Source organism: Lytechinus variegatus, chromosome 5 (assembly GCF_018143015.1).
Source record: "Lytechinus variegatus isolate NC3 chromosome 5, Lvar_3.0, whole genome shotgun sequence".
Classification (NCBI taxonomy): Eukaryota; Metazoa; Echinodermata; class Echinoidea; order Temnopleuroida; family Toxopneustidae; genus Lytechinus; species Lytechinus variegatus.
Window position 1 is genome coordinate 41,077,026 of NC_054744.1, and position 27,235 is coordinate 41,104,260.

The 27,235-nt window shown below is 34.9% G+C and overlaps 1 protein-coding gene across 2 annotated transcripts; it reads left to right on the top strand.

The window, feature by feature from the left end:
- Positions 1–5,779: 5,779 nt before the first annotated feature.
- On the top strand, positions 5,780–20,783 carry LOC121416169. Of its 2 annotated transcripts, XM_041609652.1 has the most exons (9): positions 5,780–6,083; positions 10,052–10,095; positions 13,707–14,100; positions 15,214–15,359; positions 16,117–16,204; positions 16,887–17,252; positions 18,030–18,228; positions 18,629–18,741; positions 19,930–20,783. In XM_041609652.1, exons 3-9 carry the CDS (start codon positions 13,720–13,722, stop codon positions 20,266–20,268), a joined length of 1,632 nt encoding a protein of 543 aa, XP_041465586.1. In that variant the 5' UTR covers positions 5,780–6,083; positions 10,052–10,095; positions 13,707–13,719; the 3' UTR covers positions 20,269–20,783. The 2 variants fall into 2 exon arrangements, with proteins under 2 accessions (XP_041465586.1, XP_041465585.1); XM_041609651.1 differs by lacking the exons at positions 5,780–6,083; positions 10,052–10,095 and adding an exon at positions 12,595–12,679.
- Positions 20,784–27,235: the final 6,452 nt, after the last annotated feature.

The window sequence follows — 27,235 nt, forward strand, 5'->3', positions numbered from 1 at the left end:
AACACTTGTGAATGGCTGCCATACATGCAGGTGCAAAAAAAAAATGAAAATAATAGATTGGTAGCCCCATATGTGAAAAACAACATATGTTGCAATATTTGATTGCATTTCGTTATTGTCTCCACCATGAGAATGCCCACTTTGACCTTGAAATAATTATTGAATATAAAAAAAGATAGAGGTGATGGCAGTTTTTGTTGTTGAAAGATTCTACAAGATCTCAACACGAAAATCACACCACAGTTAGGGAATCAATCAATATTTCATTAGTGAGGTTAAAACACAGGCTAAAATAATAACAGTAAAGAGGAAACATAAAACTTGTTCTTTTATCTTAGCATCAAAGCAAAAACTGTGGTGTTAACCGGTGTACATACAGGACCACACCTGTTATTTTACACCGGTGATAAATTGGTGGTGTTAGTTTTACAACAATAGGTGTTATTACAACACCTTTTGTTGTTACATTTACACTCTTTGGTGTTATGTTTATTCTCTAGGGTGTAATTTTAACACCTCAGGGTGTGGTCCTCTATTAACACCAATTGGTGTCAGTTTTAACACTGCAGTTTTTACAATGCATCAAAGCATATCAAGACTCACAATAGTTTTTTTCATATATATATTATATACATTCTCATTTTTGCGACAGATTGATATACATGTATGAAGTTTGATTTAAGTAAAAATTATATTTATTTTAAATCTAATCAATAATTCACTCAATGCTCTCTCAATATTTCCTGTTTGTATCTATGTTTGCTCGAAAAAAACAACATAATGAGTTTGAATATTTATGATGCATGTTCATTGAAGGTTTCTTTGAATCCCACAATTTTGGTTACATTTATATTCAGAGTGCTTTCAGAAAGTAATATATGAAAATCAATTCCATTGAACTGAATATCCATTCACTATGGTTAAATTGGTTATTATCTCTTATTAAGAAAGAGAAAAGGAGAGAGTCCCCAACTTCCATTACATCAGTGAAAGAGTATGGTGGCTCTAGGCAATGTGTTTTGGGAAAGTTTATAACATTGTGTTATGCACAGCCCGCTGAAAGTTCAGCCTGGATACTCATTGATAATGATCTCATATTACTTTTAATCTACTTAAACATGCATAAGAATCTATCATTTGCATGCCAACGTTTTGTATTTGTTTCTCCTTTATTTATGTATATTTTCTTTTTGTGCTGTAATTTGTGCATAACACAAGTATAATGAGATAATTATGTCGTGTTACTGTGCTATGCACAGCCCGCAGGAAGTTCAGCTCTAATACTCATTGTTCTCATAATACTCTGAAAATCAGCTCTTGTATAAGTAATAAAAGAATGAATACATATCATGTGCACGGCAACATTTGTATTTTTTTCTCCTTGATTTATGTTTATTTTCTTTATGAGTTGTAATTTGTAATGTATGTTTGCATATACTGTAAACAAAATGAATTTCCATCAAGTTGGAAAATAAAACAACAATATAGCTGAAGTGACTCATCTGGATGGTTACACTTTGTAATTCCTAAGGCTCTTTATTCTGAAGGTTGGTAATTCCCAAACAGGCAAATTGCCTATACCTCGATGTTCGTTAATCCGAAAACGAAAAAGGGTTCCTTTTCGAAGCTCGAAGCTCCGTATTATTTCGAAGCTCCGTAATCCTGAATGTTCATTAATACAAAAACAAAATAGGGCTCTTTATTCTGAGGGTTCATCAGTCCGAAAAAGAAATAAGGTTTGTTAGTCTGAAGGTTTGTTGGTCAAAAAAACGAAACATGGTTCGTTGTTCCAGAGGCTCGTTAATCCGAAAAACAAAATAAGGTTCTTAATCGGAAAATGAAATAAGGTTCGTTATTCCAAAGGTTCATTAATCCGAAAAATGAAATAATCTGTGGCGAAGCCGGGAAAACCGGAAAGGGCAAGTGTGGTGGAAGGGGGGGTAGAAACACTGTTTTATTCTAAATTGTTATGAGGATAGACAGGCAATGGCGCCACAGAACTTATTTCCCTTAAGGGGCAAAGCCAAAGATTAATGCAGATCTGCATGATGTCTTTGTGTGTTCTGTAGTAATTAAGTTGAGCAAAGCCTATTTTGAAGTGATTTCTGACTATAATTATACGTGCGTCCTAGAAAAAAGGGAACTTGGATTCCCATGTATTTTTTCTTCAAAGGAAAATGAATTATGATATTTCATTTACATCATCAAACAATTGAATTATTTCTCTATATTTTGATACCTAATATGACATAAACCCTTCATGCATTTAATGAGCAAGACAGGTTTGAAATTTTAATGTCAAAATCAGGTTGAGCAGAAAAGTTGAACAAGATTGGTTGGTGATACAACAATTGGCTCATTACATTTACATTTCTTTTGTATTCTTTCTTAATTTTTGTCACTGATCCCTGAGACAAGAGTGGATTCAGATTTACACTAGTTTTTGCGAAAATCACTTCTGACCTGCCTTAATATTTATTCTAATAATCTGTCATTAACGAACGATTTGCAAAGATGTTGGTCACATATCGAATATGAGTTACACTCTTACCATAAATATCAAATTTATAGTAAACTCATAATTATTGTGAAATCTGTCTCTGAAAATGGGTTTCCTTTTTTGAGGGACAAACTGTATATTTAGACTTTTTTTATGCGATTTTGAAAAAAAATAATCTGAAGTTCTAAAACTTGCATCCCGCACGAGTGCTTATCGCCAGCTCAAACTTTTGGACATTTCAATAAGAAATTAAAATAAAACATTCCAAGCAGTTCTCATAATCATGAAAAAGATGTGTATCTAACCAAGGAATTAACACGGTCACAAAGCGCAAGCTGAAAAATTTATGATATTCCAACCAGGAAACTGGACATTAAAGGCATTTTTATAACAAGAAAAAGGGTGAGCAAAAAAAATTGATTTTCTAACCTGAAATCTTTATGTTTTACTTAAAAAAAGAGTATTAATTTCTAAAAAGAGCACATTTCATTTTGAAAAATGACACCCTCTCAGCTAAAAAAAAAAATAACCTAGGTTATTCATATGTCACCAACACACAGTCCCCAACATTATAATCCATTCGCTCGATATTAATTGCTCAGAGAAAATCAAAATAATGTTTGATCCAAGTGCCAATTCTTGATGCAATACATGCTTTGATCACATCATACACAAGTATAATCCTCCGTTGAAACTATTACTGCTTAATGTCCAGTTATTTTTTAATTACAATACCGTTTTTGTTTAAAAAATAAATTAATTTCATTTTCGGAAAAATTAACCTTCTTTCATTTTTTGTACTAACGAACCTTCGGATTAACAAACCTTATCTTGTTTTCAGACTTACATGTACGACCCTTCGGATTAACAAACCTTATTTCGTTTTTTAGACTAACAAACCTTCGGATTAACAATTAAACCTTACTTCATTTTCGGACTAACAAACCTTCAGAACAAAGAACCTTATTGTTTTCAGAATAGCGAACCTTCGGAATAACGCATCTTCGGAATGACGAATCTTCGGAATTACAAACCTTCGGAATAAGTAACCTTCGGAATATTCGAACCTTCGGAATTACAAATGTTACCCACCTGAATATCTAAGACTTATTTATTATTAAGTACTATCAGACTTTTACTAATGACAATGATGGTAACTTTGGCTATAAGATCACCATGGCAACCAGGGCTTTCACTTTCCTTAATTTATCACATAAATGAAACATAGTTTGTTACAATGGCACCTGTATGTGTTTTTTCCCGGAACACCATGTTTTAATGAATAAGTTAATACTTAATAAACACAGACATGATAAATGTTTATATGTGTCACTTCATGTTTTCATGAATTATTCAAGTAAATTCTATTATACATTTATAAGCTAGAGAGTCATCCATTATCAATACAATAATTACAAAAGAAACTGAATTTCTTTTTCCACCAAATTATACATGTATGCATGAAAAATGGGACAAAATTATATTGAGGTTATGTACAAAACACAAAGCATGTAGATTTTTTCATCAACAGTTAGACTGCAGTGGCCATGAAATATTTTGTTATACATGTAGGATAATTTGCTTTGAAAATGTTACTATCAATGTATTTTCATCTGTGCTTTCTTGACAAGGTCTTTTGAGAATTATCTGAAAATCTAGTGTTTGGATATTAGAAAGTCGAGGATTACAGGTCTGAGTCAGAGCGTTTGAACACCATTCTAACAAATACAGGACTACATTGCAACCTTTTTTTTTAAATCCCCCATTTAATCCTAACCATCCATTTTACTAATAGTGTTTAAACATTTTTCAAAATAAATGTAAGGCTCTCTTTCTTTTATCAATCCAGCATGCTTGAGTAGTTTTATATGTTAGATGAAAAAAAAATGAAGAAATATCTTGTTAAACAGTCTGATCAAAATAAATTTGAGAAAGAAAATTGCAAAACGAGAATGCTGTTTATGCTCCATTTTTCAGAGGCGAAATCACAATCTGTAGCTGGCTTTGCATCATAATTTTCGTTGGGGCAGGTAAGCGAGGTCAAATTGGGCGCGCCCTTTTTCTCGAGTTTTTTTCTGAGTGTTGCTATTGTTGACTACTATTTCAACTTCTAACAATTTCCGTTCTTTAAGTAATTGCATGGAGCTACTTGACATAGCCATAGAATTTTTACCATGACGAGGATAATAGCAAGGCAGAATAAAATATATACTTAGCCCATATACATAAGACATCAATTTGTTCATGCTGGGCTCCTGGCTCAGTGATGAATCCTCATCATAACTCATGTTCAGGTTTTTTTAATCCCTAAACATTCATCGTGATAGTGATAGTAGTTAATTCACTTTGTCACACATGTACATTGGTCATTATTAAAACCAGGGAGTTAAAGAGGTAATTTCGTGGAAGTATCTCCCTGTAATAGAACCATGCAACTGTATTTGCCCACATATTTTCATCACTGGAAGCATATACAAAATGATGCCATTTTAACACGTTTACGATTGTGGTCCGGTTTATAATTCCCAAGAAACCCTGATTCTGGTCAAACAATGTTTTGAAACATACCTTTTTGTGAGTTTACAGTCAGCGTTCTGAAACGTTGTTTAAATGAAAGCAAGCATACAGTGTAGATGCAACTGTGTTTTGGACTAATCACATATGAAAACACTGATTCTGGCCTGAAAAAGTACAAGCATAAACACACCCTTCAACACTCGAGTGGTAATTTTACTGGATTCTGTTCAAACTCATTTTCAAATCGTTACAAGTGGTATTTATCTTTTACGGTCAAATCATTATCCACCCCAACAAAAAGTTCATTGGAATAGAAAGAGAAGAATCAAGCAAGCACAATGCTGAAAAATTCTTCAAAATTGTAGGTAAAATTAGTGATTTTTAATAAAATTTTTCACAAGATTATGCAATGTTAAAGGAAAAGACCCCCCCCCCTCACCCATGTAGCTATTTCTGCCAGGAGTAAAAAAAAATAGTTGTAGCCTAGAAAGCAGATGACAGGGACTGAAAGTAATCCAAAATAAACTTGATTTATTCACTATTCTCCATTTTAGCTGAAATTACCCTACAAGCCGGGGGGGGGGGGGGCACTTACATTGACAAGTGGATACCATGCGCAACCAAAAAAGCACGTAAAAAGGATGTCTTTTTCACGATAGGGTACATTACGTACGTAACATGATAAGGGTGTCAAAAACCAAAAATAATGAAAAAAGGGTATCTATTTCGCAAGGAAAATTACGTGTTACACGCTAAAAACTAAAGTGTTAAATTTTAACATTTACGAAGTGTTGGATTCAGTAAGTGTTATTTTACACTTTTAAATGTTAGAAAATGTGACCAGTCGTGGGTCCGGACGTCTTGAAACGATCGAATAACACATTCGTCAATGGTATTTCAACATTACCATAAATGGTAAATCATAGTGCATTGTGATTGGACTGTAGTTTGATATAAGTGACGTCATGTGTCAGGTGATGCGATGCGCGGTCGAAATCCTAGCTCGGCTCGAAGTTATCGTGTTCCGAATGACTTTTTCAATCGCCTTTAATCATCGGTTTTAATGGTAAGTATCCCCTCTTCCTTGAAACAGTTTGATATTTTCATCAAAGTCTTGACTATTATTATTTGTTTGTTCCGAAAGTCTGGGGGCCTGGTCTGGGGGAGGGGGATTTAGATACGTATATGTATGCATGTTGTGTGGGCCTAGTGTACATTGCTAGCATGTACTGTAGGTCTGTTGAATGTGTGCCGTGCATGTATGATGGACGCCATTTCTGGACACTTGAGAAATACGCAATTTCGTAGCACAATTTATAACAAAACAGAACAATTATTATTGGGGAAAATTTGATGAATAGATCGAGAAAATGCCTCTGTGTAAGAAGTCGGGTGCTATTTTGGTAAAATTAAGAGTTTAACTTTAATTTGAATTCGATCATCTTGCCTTGGACTTTCTTTGGAGTGAGTCTTTACTACTACTAGTTTGGACGGAGTTGGACCAACATCCGGGACCAACTTGGATTTTTGATCACGCGTACCGTACCGGTACTAGACTGGATTGTCTTTCACTGTTCGCGAACCGGAGCTCCCTGGGTTAGTTGCACCCAAACCTACACTCTATCTAAATCGAATGTATGATGGGGGACAGAAAGCTTCACACTTTGTTTCCAGAGGCTAAAATCCCAGGAGGGGGGCACTCAGTATATAATGCATAGTGGTATATGTGCCAAAGAGGGGACCCCATTTTTACACCCAAATTTTTGTTCCAAGGCATAGCATTTTTGTCTTATTGAGAAAAAAAAAACGAAGAAAGTCGCTCCAAGGCATAGCATTTTGTTCTTATCGAGAAGAAAAAAATCCGCTCCAAAGCTTCGCATATTTTTCGTTACGCCGTTTGGGTCGCATTGATCTGCTGCAATTTTGGTGAAAAGCGGCCGCCGCCGAGCGATGTCCAACCATTGTCTCTGCGCGAGCGCACCCGGCGGAGGCTGGGCTAGCTGCATCATGCACGTATGCCCGTTCCATAAGGGTGCATACGCACGTACTGTACGCTGGCGCCGTTCCAAGGACCCCCGTTTTCACAAAATTGTAGTTCCGAGGACCCTCCTTTTTACAATAAGCCTGCTCCAAGGCCCCCATTTTTTGTCTCACCTGTGGCACACCCCTACCACTTTTTCGGTCGAGTGCCCCCCCCCCCCCCCGGGCTAAAATCACCCTTTCAATTAAAGATAAAAGTCAAGTCCACCTCAGAAAAAATTTGATTTGAATAAAAAATATTCAAACTTGCGTAACGCTGAAAATTTCTTCAAAATCGAATGTAAAATATTAATTTAAGAAAGTTATGACATTTCAAAGTTTCGCTTATTTTTCACAAAACAGTGATATGAACGAGCCAGTTACATCCAAATGAGAGAGTCAATGATGTCACTCACTATTTCTTTTTTGTTTTGAATTATACAATATTTCAATTTTTACGAATTTGATGATTAATCATTAGGACCTCCTTGCCTGAAGTACAAAATGTTAGAATAATGGAATTCCAACAAATCCAAGTATTCAGGGAGGAATGAAACTTCATTTCACATGACAGTGACAAGAGAATCAAAGTATTTCATATTTCATATAATAAAATACAAAAGAAATAGTGAGTGATGTCATCACTTCCCTCATTTGCATACCGACCGAGATGTGCATATAACTGTTTTGTGAAATGAAGCGAAACTTTAAAATGTCATAACTTTCTTATTTTACATCGAGTTTGATAAAATTTTCAGTGTTATGCTTGTTGTTGATTTTTTTCTCTCTTTTTATTCAAACCAAGTTTTTGTTGGAGTGGACTTGTCCTGCCAGTTGTGGTATTTCAAAATGAGTTCGTACAAGATCAAATAAAATGAGCACCAAAGTGTCAGTATAAATAAAATTAAAAATATGTGCCAAAGGATTCTCGAAGAAATTGTGTAATTGCTGAGAAATTAACAAATTAGCATGGGATTCGGGTCAAGCGTCAGGCTGATATTCAAAGCAATAATAATACATTGTCTTACGTGCATTAATCTGTGTTGGTGCATGATCTTCAGTGTGAACATTTTTCAGCGTAGATTTAAAGATTTCACAAATTTCAGTTTATGTAACTACCATTCGATGATTAAAGTGACAATTAAGCCTGGTTTGACAGACTTTCTCATGTAATCAGTTCTTACTGCAACTACTTTCATTTATCTTTAATATATTTTGATTCTACATATTAAATCCCTGAAAAAAACTGACGGACAAATATCAGTAACAATTCAAGTCAACATTGATGCCCATGTCGAATTTGGTGGTTGTAGTGAAAGGGGTCCTAGAACTGCGCACACGTATTAAATCAATGTACATCTAAATCTTGATTTTGAGCTGACTGAATTTTAAGTGATTTTCACCTCGAGTCTTAAATGATAAATATCACCAAAAATAAAGGAAAATGACTCATTCTTTCTGGCAAACATAAATGGCAATCTCGTTGCTTTTCACAGCAGAAATTTCGCCCACTGAATGCTTTGTATTGTGCATATTTTTGCAGGGTGCGCAGCATAAGGACCTGCACAGCTTTACTTTAGTTTAGGACCCCAACATATGCAAAGTGAATGGGGGATCCCAGTACTATCTAATGGGAAAATGTCCTTAATGTATGTTTATTTACTTATTGGTTTTATTCCGATTCGTCTAATTACCAACTCGTCTACTATCGTTTGGTCTAGCGTCAGTTTGTCCACCCTATCCACACGGTCTAATTGCCATTCGACAACTTACCATTTCATCTGGGCTAATTGGTCCATTATACCAGTTGGACTAATTGGACTCTTGTTAACCTGGTAATTAACGAAGTGATTATTAGACCAAATGGTTATTGGACCAAATGGTTGTTAGACGAAATGTTGAATGAAATGGCATTAGACTAAACAAAGGTATTAGATCGTGCGATGAGTGGACAATTTGGCAGTAGATGAATTGGCAATTTAACGAAAAATATGCATAAAAAGGCTTGCAACAGCATGAAAATTAATTGATCTAGATGATAAAGGTGCTTTTGAAGGAACATATCAGATGAGATACTGTATAATCCCAAAATGAAGAACTTACAAAGAATTCTTTCATTCATTTGATCTTTAATTATGCAAATTTATGCAAAATTCTTCATAAACACTGTAAATGCTACTTCTCTGTTTGCAGCCGATTTAGATCTTGTATGTTTTATAATTTGAAACATCTTGTTGAATGGGGCCTTCTAAACTTCTATTTCTACACAGAATTCTCAAATTCATTAGATAAATCATTCATCATGCAAATTTATGCAGAAATTATCAAAAAACACTAAAAATACTACTTCTCTACCGTATTTTGCAGTGCATTTTGCTGTTTCTGTTATCTGAAAGGGCTTGATGGGGCCTTCATAACTTCTACACAAATTTCTCAAAATCATTAGTATGCAAATTTATGGAAATTCAAGATTGACAAAGATTGCTAATTCAGATTTTTATCCTGTTCTATCTAAATTCTAATAGGGCTTGGTGGGGGGGGGGGGCATCAAAACTTCTACACAAATTCAAACACAAATTCATAAGATATGCAAATTTATTAAAAATTATTCAAATTTCATAAACAATGCTGCTCCTACATTGATTAGATATGCAAATTTAATAAAATTTATTGAAAATTCACAAAAAATCTACAATTCGTAGCAGATTTTTATTCTGTTTTATCTAAATTCTAATATAGCTTAGTTTGATGGGGGCATCCAAACAGATTTATCAAATTCATTACAAGTAGATGTGCAAATCTATGACACATTCAAAATGCACAAAAAAATGCTACTTCTACATTTCTCTGCAGATTTTTATTCTGTTTATCTAATAGGGCTGGGGGGGGGGGGGGCTTCCAAACTTCTACACAGAATTTTCAAATTCAATAGATATGCAAATTTATTTGAGATTCACAAAAATGCTACTTCTACATTTCTGATTTTATTCTGTTTTATCTGAATTCTAATACTAGGGCTTGGTGTGGCCATCCAAATGCTGAAGTACCGACTTAACAAGGTGAGCCTTTCATCATATTCTTGCATAAGGAGCTACATATGAGACATGGATTTGAAATGTTTTTTGTGTCATATGATATTTTATGGTGTTTGTAAACTCTTTTCTCACTTACATCATGCCCATGCTTTGTTTGATGGCCCTGGACTGATTTTGTCTTGTAAACAAGGAGGATGCCCACGGTCTTTTTGTACCTTTAATTCATTACGAAAGCATATTCTGAATGCTCACATTAATGTGGACCAGCTTCATCCAGCACCTGAAAGAAACGTTGCAATTCGGATTGAGAGAGAAGAACATGAACATGATGAAAATCAAAGATTAGAAGAAGTTGGCTTAGCAGAACCCCTTAGCAGTGATGAAACGGATGAAGAAACTCTCAATGATGAAACACATGTACAAAGGAGGGCTGCACTGTTCATTTCTGGATTACTGTCCCAGCCAAATGTAACCCATGCTACTGTTGAAAGAGTTACTCAGCAGTCCACTTCACTGATTGAGACTATTGTTTCACATTTAGAAAAGAAGACTGATAACTTACTACAGTCATTAAATGCAGATAAAGCATCGTGTTCTTATATTGACTTGAAGGCGTCATTTGAAAAAGCTAAGCATCCGTTTGAAAATTGTGAATCAAGGTATCAGCAGGAAAAGTTTTTTGAGAGGGAACTTGGATACATTAAGCCAAATACAATAGTTCTAGGAAATCGTTTTGAAGTTTTTCTTGACAAAAAAACTGGCGCATCAAAACAGGTACTTGTTCAAGAAACTTTTCAATATGTTCCCTTGAGAGACACTTTGGGGATCATTCTTAGTAATCCTCTGATGCGTGCTGAATTGAACACAAGGTACACTTCTCCTGATGGTGTGAAAAGGCGGTATAGTGATGGTGCACAGATTAAAGCAAATCCTTTTTTTACTGCTTACCCAAACGCTTTGCAGATAGCATTGTTCTTCGATGAGTTTGAAGTCACAAACCCTATAGGGTCAAAGAGAGGTGTTCATAAAGTCGGTGCTCTGTATTATTCACTTCAGAACATTCACCCAAGGCTGAATGCAGCCTTATCAAATATCCATTTGCTGGGACTTTTCCATAGTTTGGACCTTTCAAAGTATACTTTTGAGCCTATTCTTGAGCCTTTTGTAATGGAACTTTCTGAGTTAGAGTCCAACGAAGGTATGGAAATAAAACTGTCTGATGGAAATTCAGTTCAAATGCATGGGACACTAGTACAAATTTGTGCAGATAACTTAGGAGCCAACAGTATAGGAGGATTTGTTGAAAGCTTTTCGGCAAACTTCCCTTGTCGATCATGTTTGACGTCAAAACAGGAAATGCAGTCAGTCTTTCTAGATGAAAAGTGTGAAAAAAGAAATGAAGAGAATTATGCAGCTCACGTGCAATCTGTAGAAGGAAACCCAAACACTGTTTCAGAACACGGAGTTAAGAGACAATGTACTTTGAATAGGTTAGAGTACTTTCACATTACAAGGAACTATGCACCAGATATCATGCACGATATTTTAGAAGGAGTGGGGAAGCGTGAAGCCAAATTACTCCTAAAACACTTCATAGTTGAAGAAAAGGTATTTACCCAAGATTTGTTGAATCAGAGAATTGCAACATTTTCTTATGGATTTGTTGATGCAAAGAACAAACCATCACCAGTAAGTGCAGCCACTTTGCAGAACCAAGATACCAACATGATGAATACAGCTTCTCAGATGTGGTGCTTTCTAAGATACCTGCCCATTTTAGTAGGAGATCTGATACCAAGAGGTGATTCATACTGGGATTTGTTGCTATTACTTCGACAAGTGATGGATATTGCCTTTGCTCGAGAAATAAGTGACTCTTTGATTGCTCATTTGAAGCGTTTCATTGAAGACCACCATTACATGTTCAAAAAATTGTTTCCAGAATGCAAGTTAACACCGAAGCACCATTTTATGGTGCATTATCCCTTCATGATGGATCAAGTTGGTCCCTTAATAAATTGCTGGTGTATGCGATTTGAAGGGAAACATGCGATCGGAAAATCTGTGGCTAATGCAACTTGCAATTTCAAAGACATTGTAAAGACCATAGCCGAAAGAATTCAGGTTAGACAGTGTCACACCTGGTACACACAAAGTTCAGTTTCTCGGGAAACAGCAGTAAGGTTAAGTAACATTGGTCAAGAGATTCTCCTGGAAACTGAAGGATACACTGCCATACGTAATAGATTCCCTGATCTGAGTGAAGAAGATGAGGTGACAGTAACAAAATGTGCTTCAATACTGGGGATTGAATACAGATCAGGAATGATGCTTGTAATTGGTGTTTTGGATGGTATGCCAAGATTTGGCCAATTGCAGCTAATATACTGTTTAGGAGAACTATACTTGTTTGGTACTCTGTGGAACACACTAGACTTTGATGAGCATTTCTTTGCATATGAGGTTTCTCCTTGTACCCCAACAGAACACTTCCTCATTCTGCAAGAGGAATTAAAGGATTTCCATCCTCTTCATGCCGTCAACTCCTATGAACAACGTGATTCTGAGCTAAGGTATATTGTGATGAGAAGTGCCATCATCTTGAAAGGTATAGTAGTTACAAGATCATGCATGTCTCTCATTTATCCGCCCAAGACTTGTTTTAGGTTTGCTCTATATACAGGGTGTTTGATTGTCAGGTGGTGTATCCGATTAATTTGTCTGACACTAAATGTCTGAAACTTCATATTTCCCTGACCCTAAAGCATACCAAGGTTTCTTGTCCCTAACCCTAGATTTAATCCCTAATCCTAATCCCCCAAATCACAAGTGTGCCATTAGACATAATGGGCACTAGACCACATAGTTGTAGACCAAGTAACAGTTTACTGGGGTTTTGACAGATTTCAAGCTTTTTGCTCTTTACACTGTTTGTTTTGAAAAAAAAAAAAATGTGTACAATTACAAAAAAAATCTTTGTCCATCACTATAGCTATATATATATATATATATATATATATATATATATGCAATTTCACACAAATAATGTTGCAATGTCAGCTCAAATTCAAATCACATTAATCACAGGCCCTTCAGGCATTCCAGATGAATTTTGGAGGTGTAAACATTTGTAATATGCTTTAAAAAAATCCATCAGTTATTTTCTGGGAATGATTTTTAAGCAATATTTTTTTTATCATTTACATGTATCAACAGAAAGGTATGCCATCTTGGTTGATCATGACCAATTTTTTGGATGTTTCAAGGCTTCAGATGTAGACCTTGATAAGTGGTGAAGGTAGAGATAAAAACTGAGTATGTTAATGTTTAGCTTGTAATGATTAGAAAGTTATATCTAGAATAATTAGATAAAGAATGTCATTCAAGTGATATTGATATCGGGTGCTCTGACACTTACCAAATACATAATGATAGCTCATGAATTGCCTCATCATAAAAAATCAAAACATTAAGATACTCAGTTCTTATTGATACTTTCACCACTTATTATAGTCCAGAAAGGCACATTAAATATGTTGAAACTGATTATTAGAATTGATAGTGGGCTTTAAATGAACATTTTGTATGTGTGTGTGTGTGATTGACCTTTTTCCCCCCTTTTCTCTTCATTGCAGATTAAAAATCAAAATGGCCAATGAAAATTTGATCAAGTTTTGTGTTACATGTGGACAACGAACAAAACTAATAACGATAACTTCAGATGGTGGGATTTTGAACAATCTCAAAGCAAAAGTTGCAACCAAATTTGGACTGGATGCAGAGCAAGTGACTCTAAGGATCAAATTGAATGAGTACGAGAATCTAATTGACATTGATGAAAATGATTCAGAAGATGTAGAACTTCTAAAACAAGGAGGGAATGTCTTCCTGGACACTCCACAGAAGTATGCAGTGGCTTCATCAGAAGATACATCAGATTCTGACGTCAGTGGTCGGCAAGAAGTGGCTTCCACTAGCAGCTCCCATGAGATCAATTCTGACAGCATAACAGAAAATGGATCTTCAAAGGTATGTGACCTACCATCAAAGTGTTGCCAAAACTGACAAGTGTCTACTTTTCTTGAAATTATGATTGGATCATGTCAGGGATTTGTCACTGGTTAATAAACCCTTGTACTGGAGTTAAAAGCATAAGACCTACTAGTGCAATGGAGAGAAGGTGATTCACAGAACACACACAAACACATAAAAGATTGCCCTTTTTACACAGGATTTTCTTAACCCCGGACTATCGCTAACCCCGTACTATCCTTAACCCCGTACTATTTTTTTTCCTTTTCACACATGCCAAATTGTTATTGCTAAACCCGGATAAGGGATGCTTGCTTTTTACACACGAAACTCGCTAACCCCGGACTAGTGGTTTTTGTCGATCATTCGTAGTACAAGTGCTTCATTCGTACACTTTTTACACATGCTACAATTTCCTTAACCCCGTACTATTGCTATTTAGCCCCACCTATAGTACGGGGTTAAGCTTAGCCCACTTTCGTTTTACACATGCGATCTTAACCCCGTACTATTACTCTTAGCACCGCAATTGGTGGGATAACCCTGCTTTTTTGCAGGGCCAAATAATCCCGTACTATAGGTGGGGTTAGCCCACTTTGCAAAAACGCTGTGTAAAACGAAAGTGGGCTAAGCTTAACCCCGTACTATAGGTGGGGCTAAATTGCCATTTAGCCCCACCAATAGTATGGGGTTAAGGAAATTTTAGCCTGTCTAAAAAGGGTAGATGAGAGCTTGGAACAACCTCCCCTATCCTCTAAAAGACCACAATAAATAAAGCTAGGCCATTTTATGAATTTTAAAAGAGTAGACTAATGCTGTTTTTTGCATTCACTACATTGTACATCTTGTGATCTTCAGGGTGTGATTTACCTTTTAAGATGTGCTCAGCAATTTTTGACAAAATCATTCAAGTGAAGTTTTTGATAAAATTTCTATTCATTCACATGTATTAGAAAATTGCGACACAAGCTGAAATTGGTTTCGCAGGTTCAAAATATAAGCATTTTGCTATGCTAAACTGGGTAAATCCTGATTTTATATTTCCAGGTTTGCTGTACTTTTTCTTTATATTTCTATGTTTACTTTCTTTTGTCTTGTATTTTTTTCCAGTGCTTCAATGTGAAGGATATTATCCAAAGGCATCCCCGTGGGAAAGAAATAGATGAAGAGTATAACACAAACTCGACAATAACGACAGAAACTAGACGCCTTCTGACATCTATTGTGTGTGCAGAAATGGTTAAGATTTTCACCTAGTAAGTAGCTCCAATTTGCACATTTAAAACAAATTACCCTACCCCTTTCTCATTATTATATTTCTGTGTTTGTGTGTCCTTTGTGTTCCCTAAAATACATTTTGGGGACATAACCAGTCCATCAATAATTATGTAAAAGTTTTAGGTGAAGTATTTGAGAAGGCTTTATTAGTGAATTCTAACAATTTTGAAGGAATTGTAGTGAATTGTTTCATGAAAATTTGTTTAAACAATACGAAACTCTGTTAAAGATGCATTTGGTGATGTGTGTCATGGCAACCACAAATCCATGTTTTTAAACGTTTTGTCGAGTTTTTTTAACTTCCTCAAATTTGATGGGATTTATGTAAAAAAAAAGTCATGTACAAATAGTCAACATGGGATTGCATTAATAGACATATTTATGTTAGCAGTGGATGTTGCATTATTGTGGCCATGCATGGCAAATCAAGTCAAAGTTTTAAATTATGTTTTGTGGAGGATTGATATCTTCCTAAATTTTAAAGCGGTTTGTATGAAATTTGAAAAATGATAAATATGAAGTATACTTACATTCAAGATATTTACATTAATTCAACATACAAGAAGAGCAATAAACGAACAGTGATTGTGAAAAAGTGGTGATACATTTGATCTGAGGATCATATTGTTGTCTTGTTTTTGTTCTGTTTATCAATTTCTAAATGCATGAAGGCGAAGCTATGGAGATATGTAGCAGATTTATGAAATGTATTTTGGTACATAATTAATTATGCAGTTACCCAACGAAAAATCAAAAAATCAAAGTGGCCCAGAGTATCATCCAGGCATATCCAACTCTGAGATCCAGCTCACAAGTTCCTTATGTAAGTATTAGTCGTGTTTACTATTATATACATGTATCTAAACTCTGTTTAGACATCTTCAACAAAGGTTAATTTTTCATGACAACCTGAAAGCTTGTCCAATGTAGCAACAATCATTGTGTGCAAACCAGATTCCAAAGTTATTGAAACATATATGATATTGTCAGATATAGGTTAACTGAATAGTTCATTGTCAGGTGAATAAGGGAAGTCTCATCTGTATCATAATAGGAATATAAATATTTTACTTGAATGTTTAATGGGACTCTGAGCGTTAGATTTTGGTATGTGTTTTCAACTTTATTTGGATCGGTCATTAAATTGCAAGTGGTGAATAATTTTTAATCATACTTTCATACAGATACACTGTATCATATCATGACAGAAGATCATGATACAAGAACTTTAGAAGTGAATAAAGAAATTTGTTTGAGACATCTGATACACACGCACATGCGAACTCACAAAATGGGTACATATTTACTTGTTATTCTTGATATAAATGATAACCCCAGCTATGGCAGTTTTTGCATGTGTATGCTCAACCATTGTCATCTGATTCATCCAGTAGTACTCTGATTATACATGTAGTTCTAAGTGCAAACACATTATTTCATCATGAATACACAATACCTGTGCTGACTGAAACTGCAATTTTTTCTTGCATTATGTAACCATGCAGGATATATGGTTTGATCCATGTGACTCCAACAGAGGGTACTTGAGCCAAAAACTCAACACAATGCGAAGGAATCTTCCTCGTAATGAATTGATGAGACCAAGAACGAAAGAAGGAGGTGACAAAATCTCAACTTCAGCAACTTCAAAAACAACCAAAAGGAAGTACACCCCTCTCAAAGAAATAGCTCCGTTAGAAGAAGAAGAACTGATGCTCTTTTGTAAACGTGCATCACGTCATGAAACAAAAGGCATTTTAGAGGCTATGGCTGCGTCTTACAGCAACAGACGGAATTGGATTACCTTGAAAGCTCCAAGTGTACCAGAAATATTGGCTCGTTATCCAAGGCTGCAAGATTCACCAGATGTGGTAAAATTCAAATATCTCACCCTTACTTGCATGTTTTATGCATGGAATCAGAGCTGCCACAAAATGGGATCTTGAAACATATAAGAAATTATATTTATGGAACAATATAGAAATTGAAAAGTGACAACTAGGGCTTTTAAAATGAGCGATAGTTCATGGTCCAAATATACACGAAAGAAATCATACCAAATCCCATAACAAAAGCCCGCTGTCACTAGGCCAGAGCATGTCCTTATTACGCATTATTTTTTGTATATCTTCAAATCTATTTTACTAGCTAAATTCCACATGTTATTCATGGTTAAGGTCTACTTTTATTTGCATAACTATTTCAAAATTCTGTGCTAATCATTTTTCACAAACTTTCCAAAAGTCAGTGGTGCTCTCTCAAGCGGAAATATTTTTCGACAGTTATATCGTCATTTGCTAAAATGGACCTGTACCAATGTTAAAATGTGGGGAAAAAAATTAGGATATAACAAATTATAATTTTACAGGATTTTTTCTAAGTGTAAACTTTTCTTTTGATACGCACTATATAGTGAGAGAGAAAGACAAAGAAAAAAATCAATTTAAAACTTGAGTGCATTCAACTGGTTTCACAAAATTTTCACAAGTTTTTCAAATTTCCAAGAGTTATAAATGAGTTTTGTTAAGGTTTTTGTTGTGACACATTTATCCCTTCAGTTAATTTCTGTCCTCCCTCTGAGATAGCACTTTTGATTTTTTCTTATTTGTCATGTGCAATATACGTATTACTTTCCTCTCTGTCTCCAGCTTCAGCAGGAGTTTAAGTTGATGTATCCAGAGAACGGAAATAAAATGATCACTACATGGGAGACAAGATTTTGCCCCCACATCCTCCAACTGGCAAAAATGTCGAGACTACCCAAAATTCGGCAGCTGTATGGAGAACTGTACAAGGAAAGCGTAATAGATGATGACGATGACACTGTCCCTGATCCACCATCTACAAGTGAGATTTGATTTTTGCAATGAATGGATTTATAATAGAACTGATGTTGATTATTTGCAGTAGTCAAACAGGGGAAAACATGTTTGACATTACATGGTATTATGTGCAAATTAGCCATAAAATTGAGGGTTTATGATAATGCACTATCAAAATATCATTATTCTATTGCAATGTGAAATGTTATGACATCTACATGTATGTCACTGTGCTAAAAGTTCTTCTCTTTTAAGTATCAAAGCAGTGAAAAGTTCAGGATGTATTTTGTTTGATGTTTAGATTCCTTAAAATAATGAAAAGGTAGCCTACCAAGTATTGAATAATTAGCTTATTGAAACTCTTCAATCTGTTAGCATTTAGTGGTTCATTTCTTTTTCTTTATCTCCCCCTATCATTTTGTAAGGCGAGATAGCACTGTTCTCATTCATCATGGCAATATACATGGTTCCATCTCAGACAGCAAGAAGGAAGAGTTCACTGGCAGACTCCGTGGGATACTTTTTAGTGACTAGACCAGTAAGTTTACATCGAATGGATAAAAAGGTTTAACAATATTGGAATCTAATGGAAAATTACGGTAACATTTCAGCACCTTTTAGCTCACCTGAGCTGAAGGCTCGAGTGAGCTATTGCGATTCTTGTCTGTCGTCATCATGTTTCTTTTACATTTTCATCTTCTCTACAACTGGTTGGTCATGTGGCCCAGAGGGGGGGGGGGGCAGGGATGGGACTCCCAAGGAAAATAAAAATATCCTCCAGCCTCAGAAGCATTACAGTCAAGATATGTTTTGTGTAGATACATTATAGATAAAGAATATGTGACAATACCTAGGTAAACCACCTTGGGGGAATGGGCCCGTAAAGATGGATGATTTTTTTTTTTTTTTGGGGGGGGGTAAATTCCATTTTCATCTTCAGAACCAGTGTGCAGATTGTACCTCAAATTGGTGAGAATCATTATGGTATGAGACCCAGTCTTTTGAAAGGACCATGTACCCCCAAGGCAAGAGGGAGAGAAATTTTCTGTATTATGAGAGTCGAGCCATATTTTATAGTTGAAGAATAAATTAAGCTGTTCATGGCAACTATGTAGGATGGCCCCCTTAGGTTCCTACAAAGGGGGGGGGGTTACATTTTTATCTCTTTCAAATACAATGGGCAGATTTATACTAAACTTGCTAGGAATCATCCTTAACAGGAGAAGGATCCAAAGTTACTTGTATGTTGGGGGAGGGGGGTTCCTAGCAAATATTGGAGTCCCCCAGTGACGGACACCACATTCTTGAAAATGAATGCTATAGAGGGGATTAAAACGAATATGTTTACATACATGTACCTGTCTCCCTAAATACAACATCAATCAATAAATTTCATAAATAGATATATAAAAACAAAATGGATAACAGATTCGGTGCCATCATTAGCCTGAAAATTTGAATAGGGTCTTCTGAAAATAATAGCAAAGTGATGGGGAAATAATGTTTATTTTCCCCCTATTTTTGTGTGCCAGTGATAGGTGAAGATGCTTTGGTCAGAAATGAATGGTAAAGTAGAGGTATGCAGCAGTTTGGGATAAGGGGTGGGGTCTTTTTCTTTTCCTCCTGCAAAAATTGAAATGTGTGTAATGCAGAAATGCATCTCGATTTTCTAGGAGCTCTTGCCTTTCACATTTTTTTTTTTTATCCATTTATTATCCCCCTTTAGATCGGTACAAGTGTGGAATCCCACCTGGCTGAAGAGAGGAATGCCAAGAAGCGGAGACAACCATACCTTTTGGGCATAGGAGAACGCAACAACCCATCTCAGTTTTTCATTGTTGTGGATGATCTAGCTATCCCATGTGAAGGTGACATCACAGAGGCTGTTGACAAACTGTTTAAGGTCCATTACGTGTTCAACATCCGCTACGCAGATGAAGTCTATGGATTTTTTGCATTCATTCAGAATTTTGTTTACGGCATAAGTGGACAAGAAGCAGTTCCAGCCCGTGCCAGAGAAATGATGGCAAGCATCACTGCCTTGGAAGTGAATGCAAACAAATGAATAATTTCAGTAGTGCATGTCCTCAAACAGGCTTAATGAACTCAAAAGGGTGTGGATTTCACATGGTAGGATCAAAGATCATTTGTAGTAGTAAAGTGCTGGCTTGTATTTTTTTCTGTTCCCACTTGGAACATTCTTCCCTGTTTAAGTTGATAGATGATGTTCACTGTACACAATTCCATAATCAATGGAAGACCACGGTTGAATAAATTTGGGTTTATTCATCCTTGAATATTCCAGGATATTCTCATGTTTTTAAAAGAAAAAAATCTTGGTCAGTACTGTATGTTAAAGTAGATTTACCTTGAACACATCTTATACAGTGCTTATATATAAAAGAAATTATCCTTTTGAAAATAATTTTCAAAATCACATTTCAAACTATGAAGATGATTTAATGGCTTTTGGTACTCTATAGTCTCTTCTATCAAATGCTGCTAAAATGATGAATATTTGTGAACGCTCAAAGGTCAAGTCCACCTCAAAAAAATGTTGATTTGAATCAATAGAGAAAAATCAGACAAGCACAATGCTGGAAATTTCATCAAAATCGGATGCAAAATAAGAAAGTTATGGCATTTTAAAGTTTCACTTATTTTCAACAAAATAGTTAAATGAACGAGCCAGTTACATCCAAATGAGAGAGTTGATGACGTCACTCACTTTTTCTTTTGTTTTTTATTGTTGAATTATACAATATTTCAATTTTTATGAATTTGACGATTAGGACCTCCTTGCCTGAAGCACAAAATGTTAAAATAATGAAATTAGATGTGTTGAGTGAGGAATGAAACTTCATTTCTCATGACAATGACGAGAAAATAAAAATATTTCATATTTCATATACCGGTAATAAATAAAAGAAATAGGGAGTGAGTGATGTCATCAACTCTCTCATTTGGATGTAACTGGCTCGTTCATTTAACTATTTTGTTGGAAATAAGCGAAACTTTAAAATGCCATAACTTTCTTATTTTACATCCGATTTTGATGAAATTTTCAGTGTTATTCTTGTTGATTTTTTTCTCTTTTTATTCAAGTCAGTTTTTGTTGGGGTGGACTTGTCCTTTAAGCAATGCTGACCATTTTTGTCCAGAGTGTCAAAAACTGCTTTGCGCCAAAATTTAAAGAAAAGGAAAAATTAATTCAGCAGTCTGAATAGGATTTTCATTCAAATCACTTGCTCTTTTACATACATTTTGATCATTTTAGAAATAGATAACTTTCCTTACCTTGGAAGAATGGGGGGGGGGGGAAGGGGTGTTTAATTGAAATGATACATTCATTTTAGGGAGAGGGTGTCCCATTTCTGACAAAGCCCATTCCGGGAACAGGTGTTCATGACTGCATTGTGCAATTATCCTGGTGTCTCAATATTCAGAAGGGTGGTGAGGTTTGATTTCTAATAGTTGGAGTGGGCTATAAATGGGTGATTTTGGGTTTTACTGTTGGAACAGTTTTTTATGTGTTTCTTTTACCTTATCTCAACATGAAATGACAATATTTTTTGTCTCGGGGTCCCAGAAAAAAGTGTGCCGGGCCAAAATCGAAAATGGCCGCCAAAATCACAGTTTTGGCCACAACTTCCTTATCTGGTGGTCCTTTTCTCTGGTTTAGGTGTCTATTCTTATGTTGTTGTTTTTTTTTGGGGGGGGCAGGCAATTTGTTTTTGCTATACTTAGCACTTTTAAACCATTATTTTTGGAGTTAAAATGGTAATTATACCTAAATTTTCCATTTTCTGAAGCCTTTTTTCAACCAAAATGTAGGTTTTATTGTCCTGGAGTTCTTGGATATTAGATGGTACAATGTCAACAATAGCAAGCAGCTTCATATAGCTTTATTGCTTTTATTCCTCTGCTATGGGTTTTATGGATATTTGTGAAATATATCTTTACTGAATACAAAAATGTTAATTATCCATAGGGGCTATACAGTATGTACAGTACATTGTATTCTGTATAGCCCCGATGGATAATTAACATTTTTAATTTAATAAGATATATTTCACAAATATCTGTAAAACCCATAGAAGAGGAATAAAAGCGATATAGCTCTATGAATCTGCTTGCTATTTTTGACCTCGTACCATCTAATATCCAAGAACCCCAGGACGATAAAACCTACTTTTTGGCTGAAAAAGGGCTATAAAAATTGGAAAATTTAGGTACAATTACCTTTTCACTCTACAAATAATGGTTTAAAAGTACTAATCATAGGAAAAAACAAATTGCCTGCCCCCAAATACATATGACTAGACACCAAAACCAAAGAAAAAGATCACCAAATAAACAAGTTGTGGCCAAAACTGTGATTTTTGGGGGATTTGGCGGCCATTTTGGATTTTGGCCCTTCACACTTTTTCTGGGACCCGAGACAGAAAATATTGTCATTTCATGTTGAGATACATTACAAGGAATAAAAAAAAACTGTTCCCGTATTGAATTTATAAAAAAAGTATTTTTGACCCATGTATAGCCCACTCCTACTATAAATAGGTATCTTAGATTTGCAGGTAATCTGTGATAGCAGTGATAAATGTTCCTACTATGGTGGGGGGGGGGGTCCCAATACAATTTTCAATATTTCCGATCCCACAGTTCGTAGCCAGGGAATAAATCACAACTGCATTGTGCGACCCTAGGTCTCTCTTGAAGTATGATTTCATTCTTGAGAATACCCAGCAATAAATAGACAATGTCAAGCTGATAATGTAAATCAAATTAATTGAACTTAACTACTTTTTTTTCTTGGTATGTACATACCTTCTTTAACAACCAGGCAGTTATCAGGATTATTTCATAAACATGAAGATGTTATAGCGTTTCATCAAACAGTGTCCTAGACACCATGGAGTAAGGATCTTTATTTCACTCGTATTTTTATTACAAAATATTCACTATTGCAGTAATCAAGGGTAGGTAATGATAGATTAGATGATGTACATGCCCAAGTTATTGTGTCTTCATCTTTTAGTGTACATATTTGAATAAAGATATAGCAAAAAGCAGTCATCATACATTCTATCTTCTATTCGCTTAAATGGATGGAAAGGCTAAAGCTGTAACAACAAGTTGTTAAATACTTTGGTGGGTTTTTTTTTGTTAAATACTTTGTTAGCTTATTGACCCTACACATGTATAGCATGGCTAATTTTGAATTGTATAGACAGGGAGTGGTTGCTCATGGTCTCAAAAGATGCATAGACTTAAAAAGCCATTAAACATCATAGCGAGAGCTTGTTGAGGTTAAGGGCTACAGCCTCCCTCCCGGCCGGAGAGGGTTGAGTGGCAAAATGACATACCAGACGGGAGATAAATACACTCAATCGGTAGTATGGGTAAAAAGTTAACAGTGTTAGAGTTTTGGAGAAAGTATCTGAATGTTAAGTATATTTATAAGGATATTTTCAACTGTTGGATTACTCTTCAATTTTGAAAAGTAATGTGTTCAATTAACAGTGTTAAATGCATTTAATGTGATAGCACTGACTAAATTTGTTATCTGTTAGATTTCTCTGCAATTTTGAAATGTAATGTGTTCAATTAACAGTGTTGAATGCATTTAATGTGATGGCAGTAACTAAATTTGTCATCTGTTAGATTACTCTGCAATTTTGAAATGTAATGTGTTAAATTAAGAGTGTTGAATGCATTTAATGTGATGGCAGTTACTAAATTTGTTTTCTGTTAAATCACTCTGCAAGTTTGAAATATTTTCAATGAACAGTGTTTGAATGCATATATATGAGGGCAGTTAAGAAAGTTCAGGTGAAATGTATTGATCCTTACTTGAGTAGTATTTGTGTTGACATGTAATGGGGCATGTTCCCAGCTTTTCTGGTAATTGTTTGAACCTGAATGGTTTAAAGGCAATATAAGTCCATTGTATTTTGGTATGATGTAATAGGGAGAGTGGTCAAAGTTTTATGTTTGCACACATTTCCTCAGAAAACTCTTTCACGGCATCAGCTCATCAAGGAAATCCCAGTGGCAAAATGACAGATAGACTGGGGCCTCGTTGCATAAAAATATGGTATCTCTCAAAAGTACTGTTGTATCTCTGAAAACTATCGTAACTAACATTGATTATTTTTTATTTGATTGGCTATGGTTGCTATGGTAGTTAAGATAGTTTGCAGAGATACCATAGTTTTATGTAACAGGGTTCAGAAAGGAAACAAATATACTTTACAATCAATCAGTGGCATTGGTCAAAGGTTAACATGAATGTTAGTGGAATTTGTAATCCACTTGGGAGAAAAAGTTCCATAGGAACAACATCCAAATAAATCTGTTCATAATCACCTTCATCTTATACATAGGAGGAGGCTCAACTATTTTTAATTGTTTATTTGCATTATATGATTCAATTGGGCGTTATAGAAAAGTTGTAAATTATGACCAGCATATGACACAAAACCTGTTGCAGAGACACAAGACAATGTCCCTCACCATCCATTATTTCAGTCCAAATGACCAAAATCTTGATAAGATTAAAAATGCTTCCAGATTTACTATTCTTTTTGGCAGTAAGCAAGAGACAATATTCGCTAGATCTTCACCCCGGATCTTCACTAAATTTGTCTGTTTTTCATTATCTTGAGATGATGATAAGCTGAAAGAATTTTTATTTCTTGATCAAGTAGAAATGTATTCACTTACTTCTTGTCAAGTTGGTCATGGCTGAAGACAAGAGGAATAATTTTGTTAGAAGGCATGATGTTAAAGCACAAAGATAGTTTTCATGGTTTTGGTAAAGAAAACTTTAAAAACAGAACTTGTTCTACATTTGATAGGCTACTATATCCAAAGTATTTCTGAACAATTTTCATTTATGATTTGAACCTGAGATAACAATGCATACACTGTATAGATTTGTTCAGAGGCTTTTAAACAAGATACAGAAATGGTATATAATAATCATTTGTAAAGACTGGAACACAAGTTAACAGTGATTTATTACAAAAACTGAGTATGAATACATTTGGAATCAGACGTAAATAACACCAATTATTTTATTATAAACCTGTTAATGGTATGCTCAGTATTAGAAATAATCCTCATCTCTCTTTATAATGCAATTTTTCCTTTCACAGTTTTTATGTTTATATTGTGTGGTAATTATATTTATTTATGTCATACATTTTTATATTGTTATCCGGGAAGCAAACCTGTATGGGTTAAAAAAAAAGAATTTTTAGCTTTTCCAGAGACATGTATATATTTTACCTGTCTAAATAAATTCAATTAGTTTCAATTCAAACAATTCAAAAATAATTCAAATCACTCAATTGTTTTATAATATTGTACATAATATGCTGTATTATTTGGATATTTATTACATATTCAACTGTTAAATTGTTCCTCATTTGACTATGTATGTGAATTGCTTTAAAATTCAAATATAATTCATTGATAATACAGTCTAGTTGATCTATGCAAGTTAATTGTTTGTTTCTGTGTTATCAAACTGATTTTGCAATAAAGAAATGAATTACAATTGCCTTGGCGCATTTAGGTTATTTCATTATTTCTCAGTCATTCCAGTTGTGCATGTTACAAGTGTAATTATTCCATTATAGCCAAAGGTTTCTTTATTTTAGTGAGATGTATTGTCAAGTTTGCATTTTGAAAGTGTTTGATTTTTGCCTTTTGTACGATTTCCCATCCCCAGTATAAAAAGTAGTCACCTATCAACCCTCGCAAAAGGCAAATCACACTTTGAATATGTAATTTCATCAAATTTCACAATACACCATTCTGAAAATGTTATGTGTATCATTTGTTACATGTAACATTTTCAGAAATGGAGGTCACCATGTGATAAATGCACACCAAAGCAACCCTTGGCAAGGTAAATTACACTTGTGGGAATGTTATTTCAACATATTAAAAATCATTTTTCAACATTTTCCAAATGTTAAATTCAGGACTTTTAAAGTGTTAGACTTGTAACGTTTTCCGAAATGGTAAATTAACATTCAGTTAAAACACATAAAAGCAACCTTTCCGAATAGTAAATTACATTTTTAGAACGTTATTTCAACATTTTACAAATTGTATTTACACATTTTCCTAATGTTACATCTAACACTTTAAAAATGTTAGATTTGTAACATTTTTGTAAATGTTGAATTAACATTTAAAAGGTTGTCACTCCTCCAACCTTTGCTAAATGTTAAATCTAACACTTAAAATGTTGAATTTAACATTTCAGTTTTTAGAGTGTATGGGTCGAATTTGCGGGGATGATAAAACAAAATTAAAATGTTTTATAAAGGATGTCCTTTTTGCCCCAACACTTCGTGTTTAGATTTGCGAGAGGTGTAGAAGGTGGGGTCGTACTAATTAAACCAAATAAGGTAAAGCCGACGACCGAAGGACCTGTAACAATAAAACAATCCTGTACTTGTTTAGGGGTTCATTTTGGGGAATATTTGCCAAGAGTATCGTTTTGTTTCTAATGCTTGTTAAGGGTAGGGTTTCACACGCCAATACTTGTTAAGGGGTGCATTTTCAGAATATGAAAATTATGTGTTTAGGGTGCTTTTCGAGACCCCATGGTCGCGCATGATATCCACTCGTGAATGGAAGTGGCCCCCCCAGGCCTACAAGTATACAAAACAATAAATAAATTGGGTCTATTTGACCCCATATGAGGTTTTTGTGACCCATATGAACTATAATGGACTGTCCAGGCTTTTTCGTGAAGAAAGATTGGACACCATGAAAATCAGTTATTTCGCACAAAAATAATTACACAATTTACCCACACCAAGAATTTCCTTGCCCACGTGGACAAACCCTGTATGAAGGTAGACATTTCTCTGAATTCTGTTCAGAATTTATTTTCTGATTGTTATACTAACTGAAGTAATGCAACTTGGTGGCCAACTCTTCAAATGTCAATCATCAAATATTTATAAGGAGATATGAAGCATCTCTTTTATAGGCAGTTAAAGGGA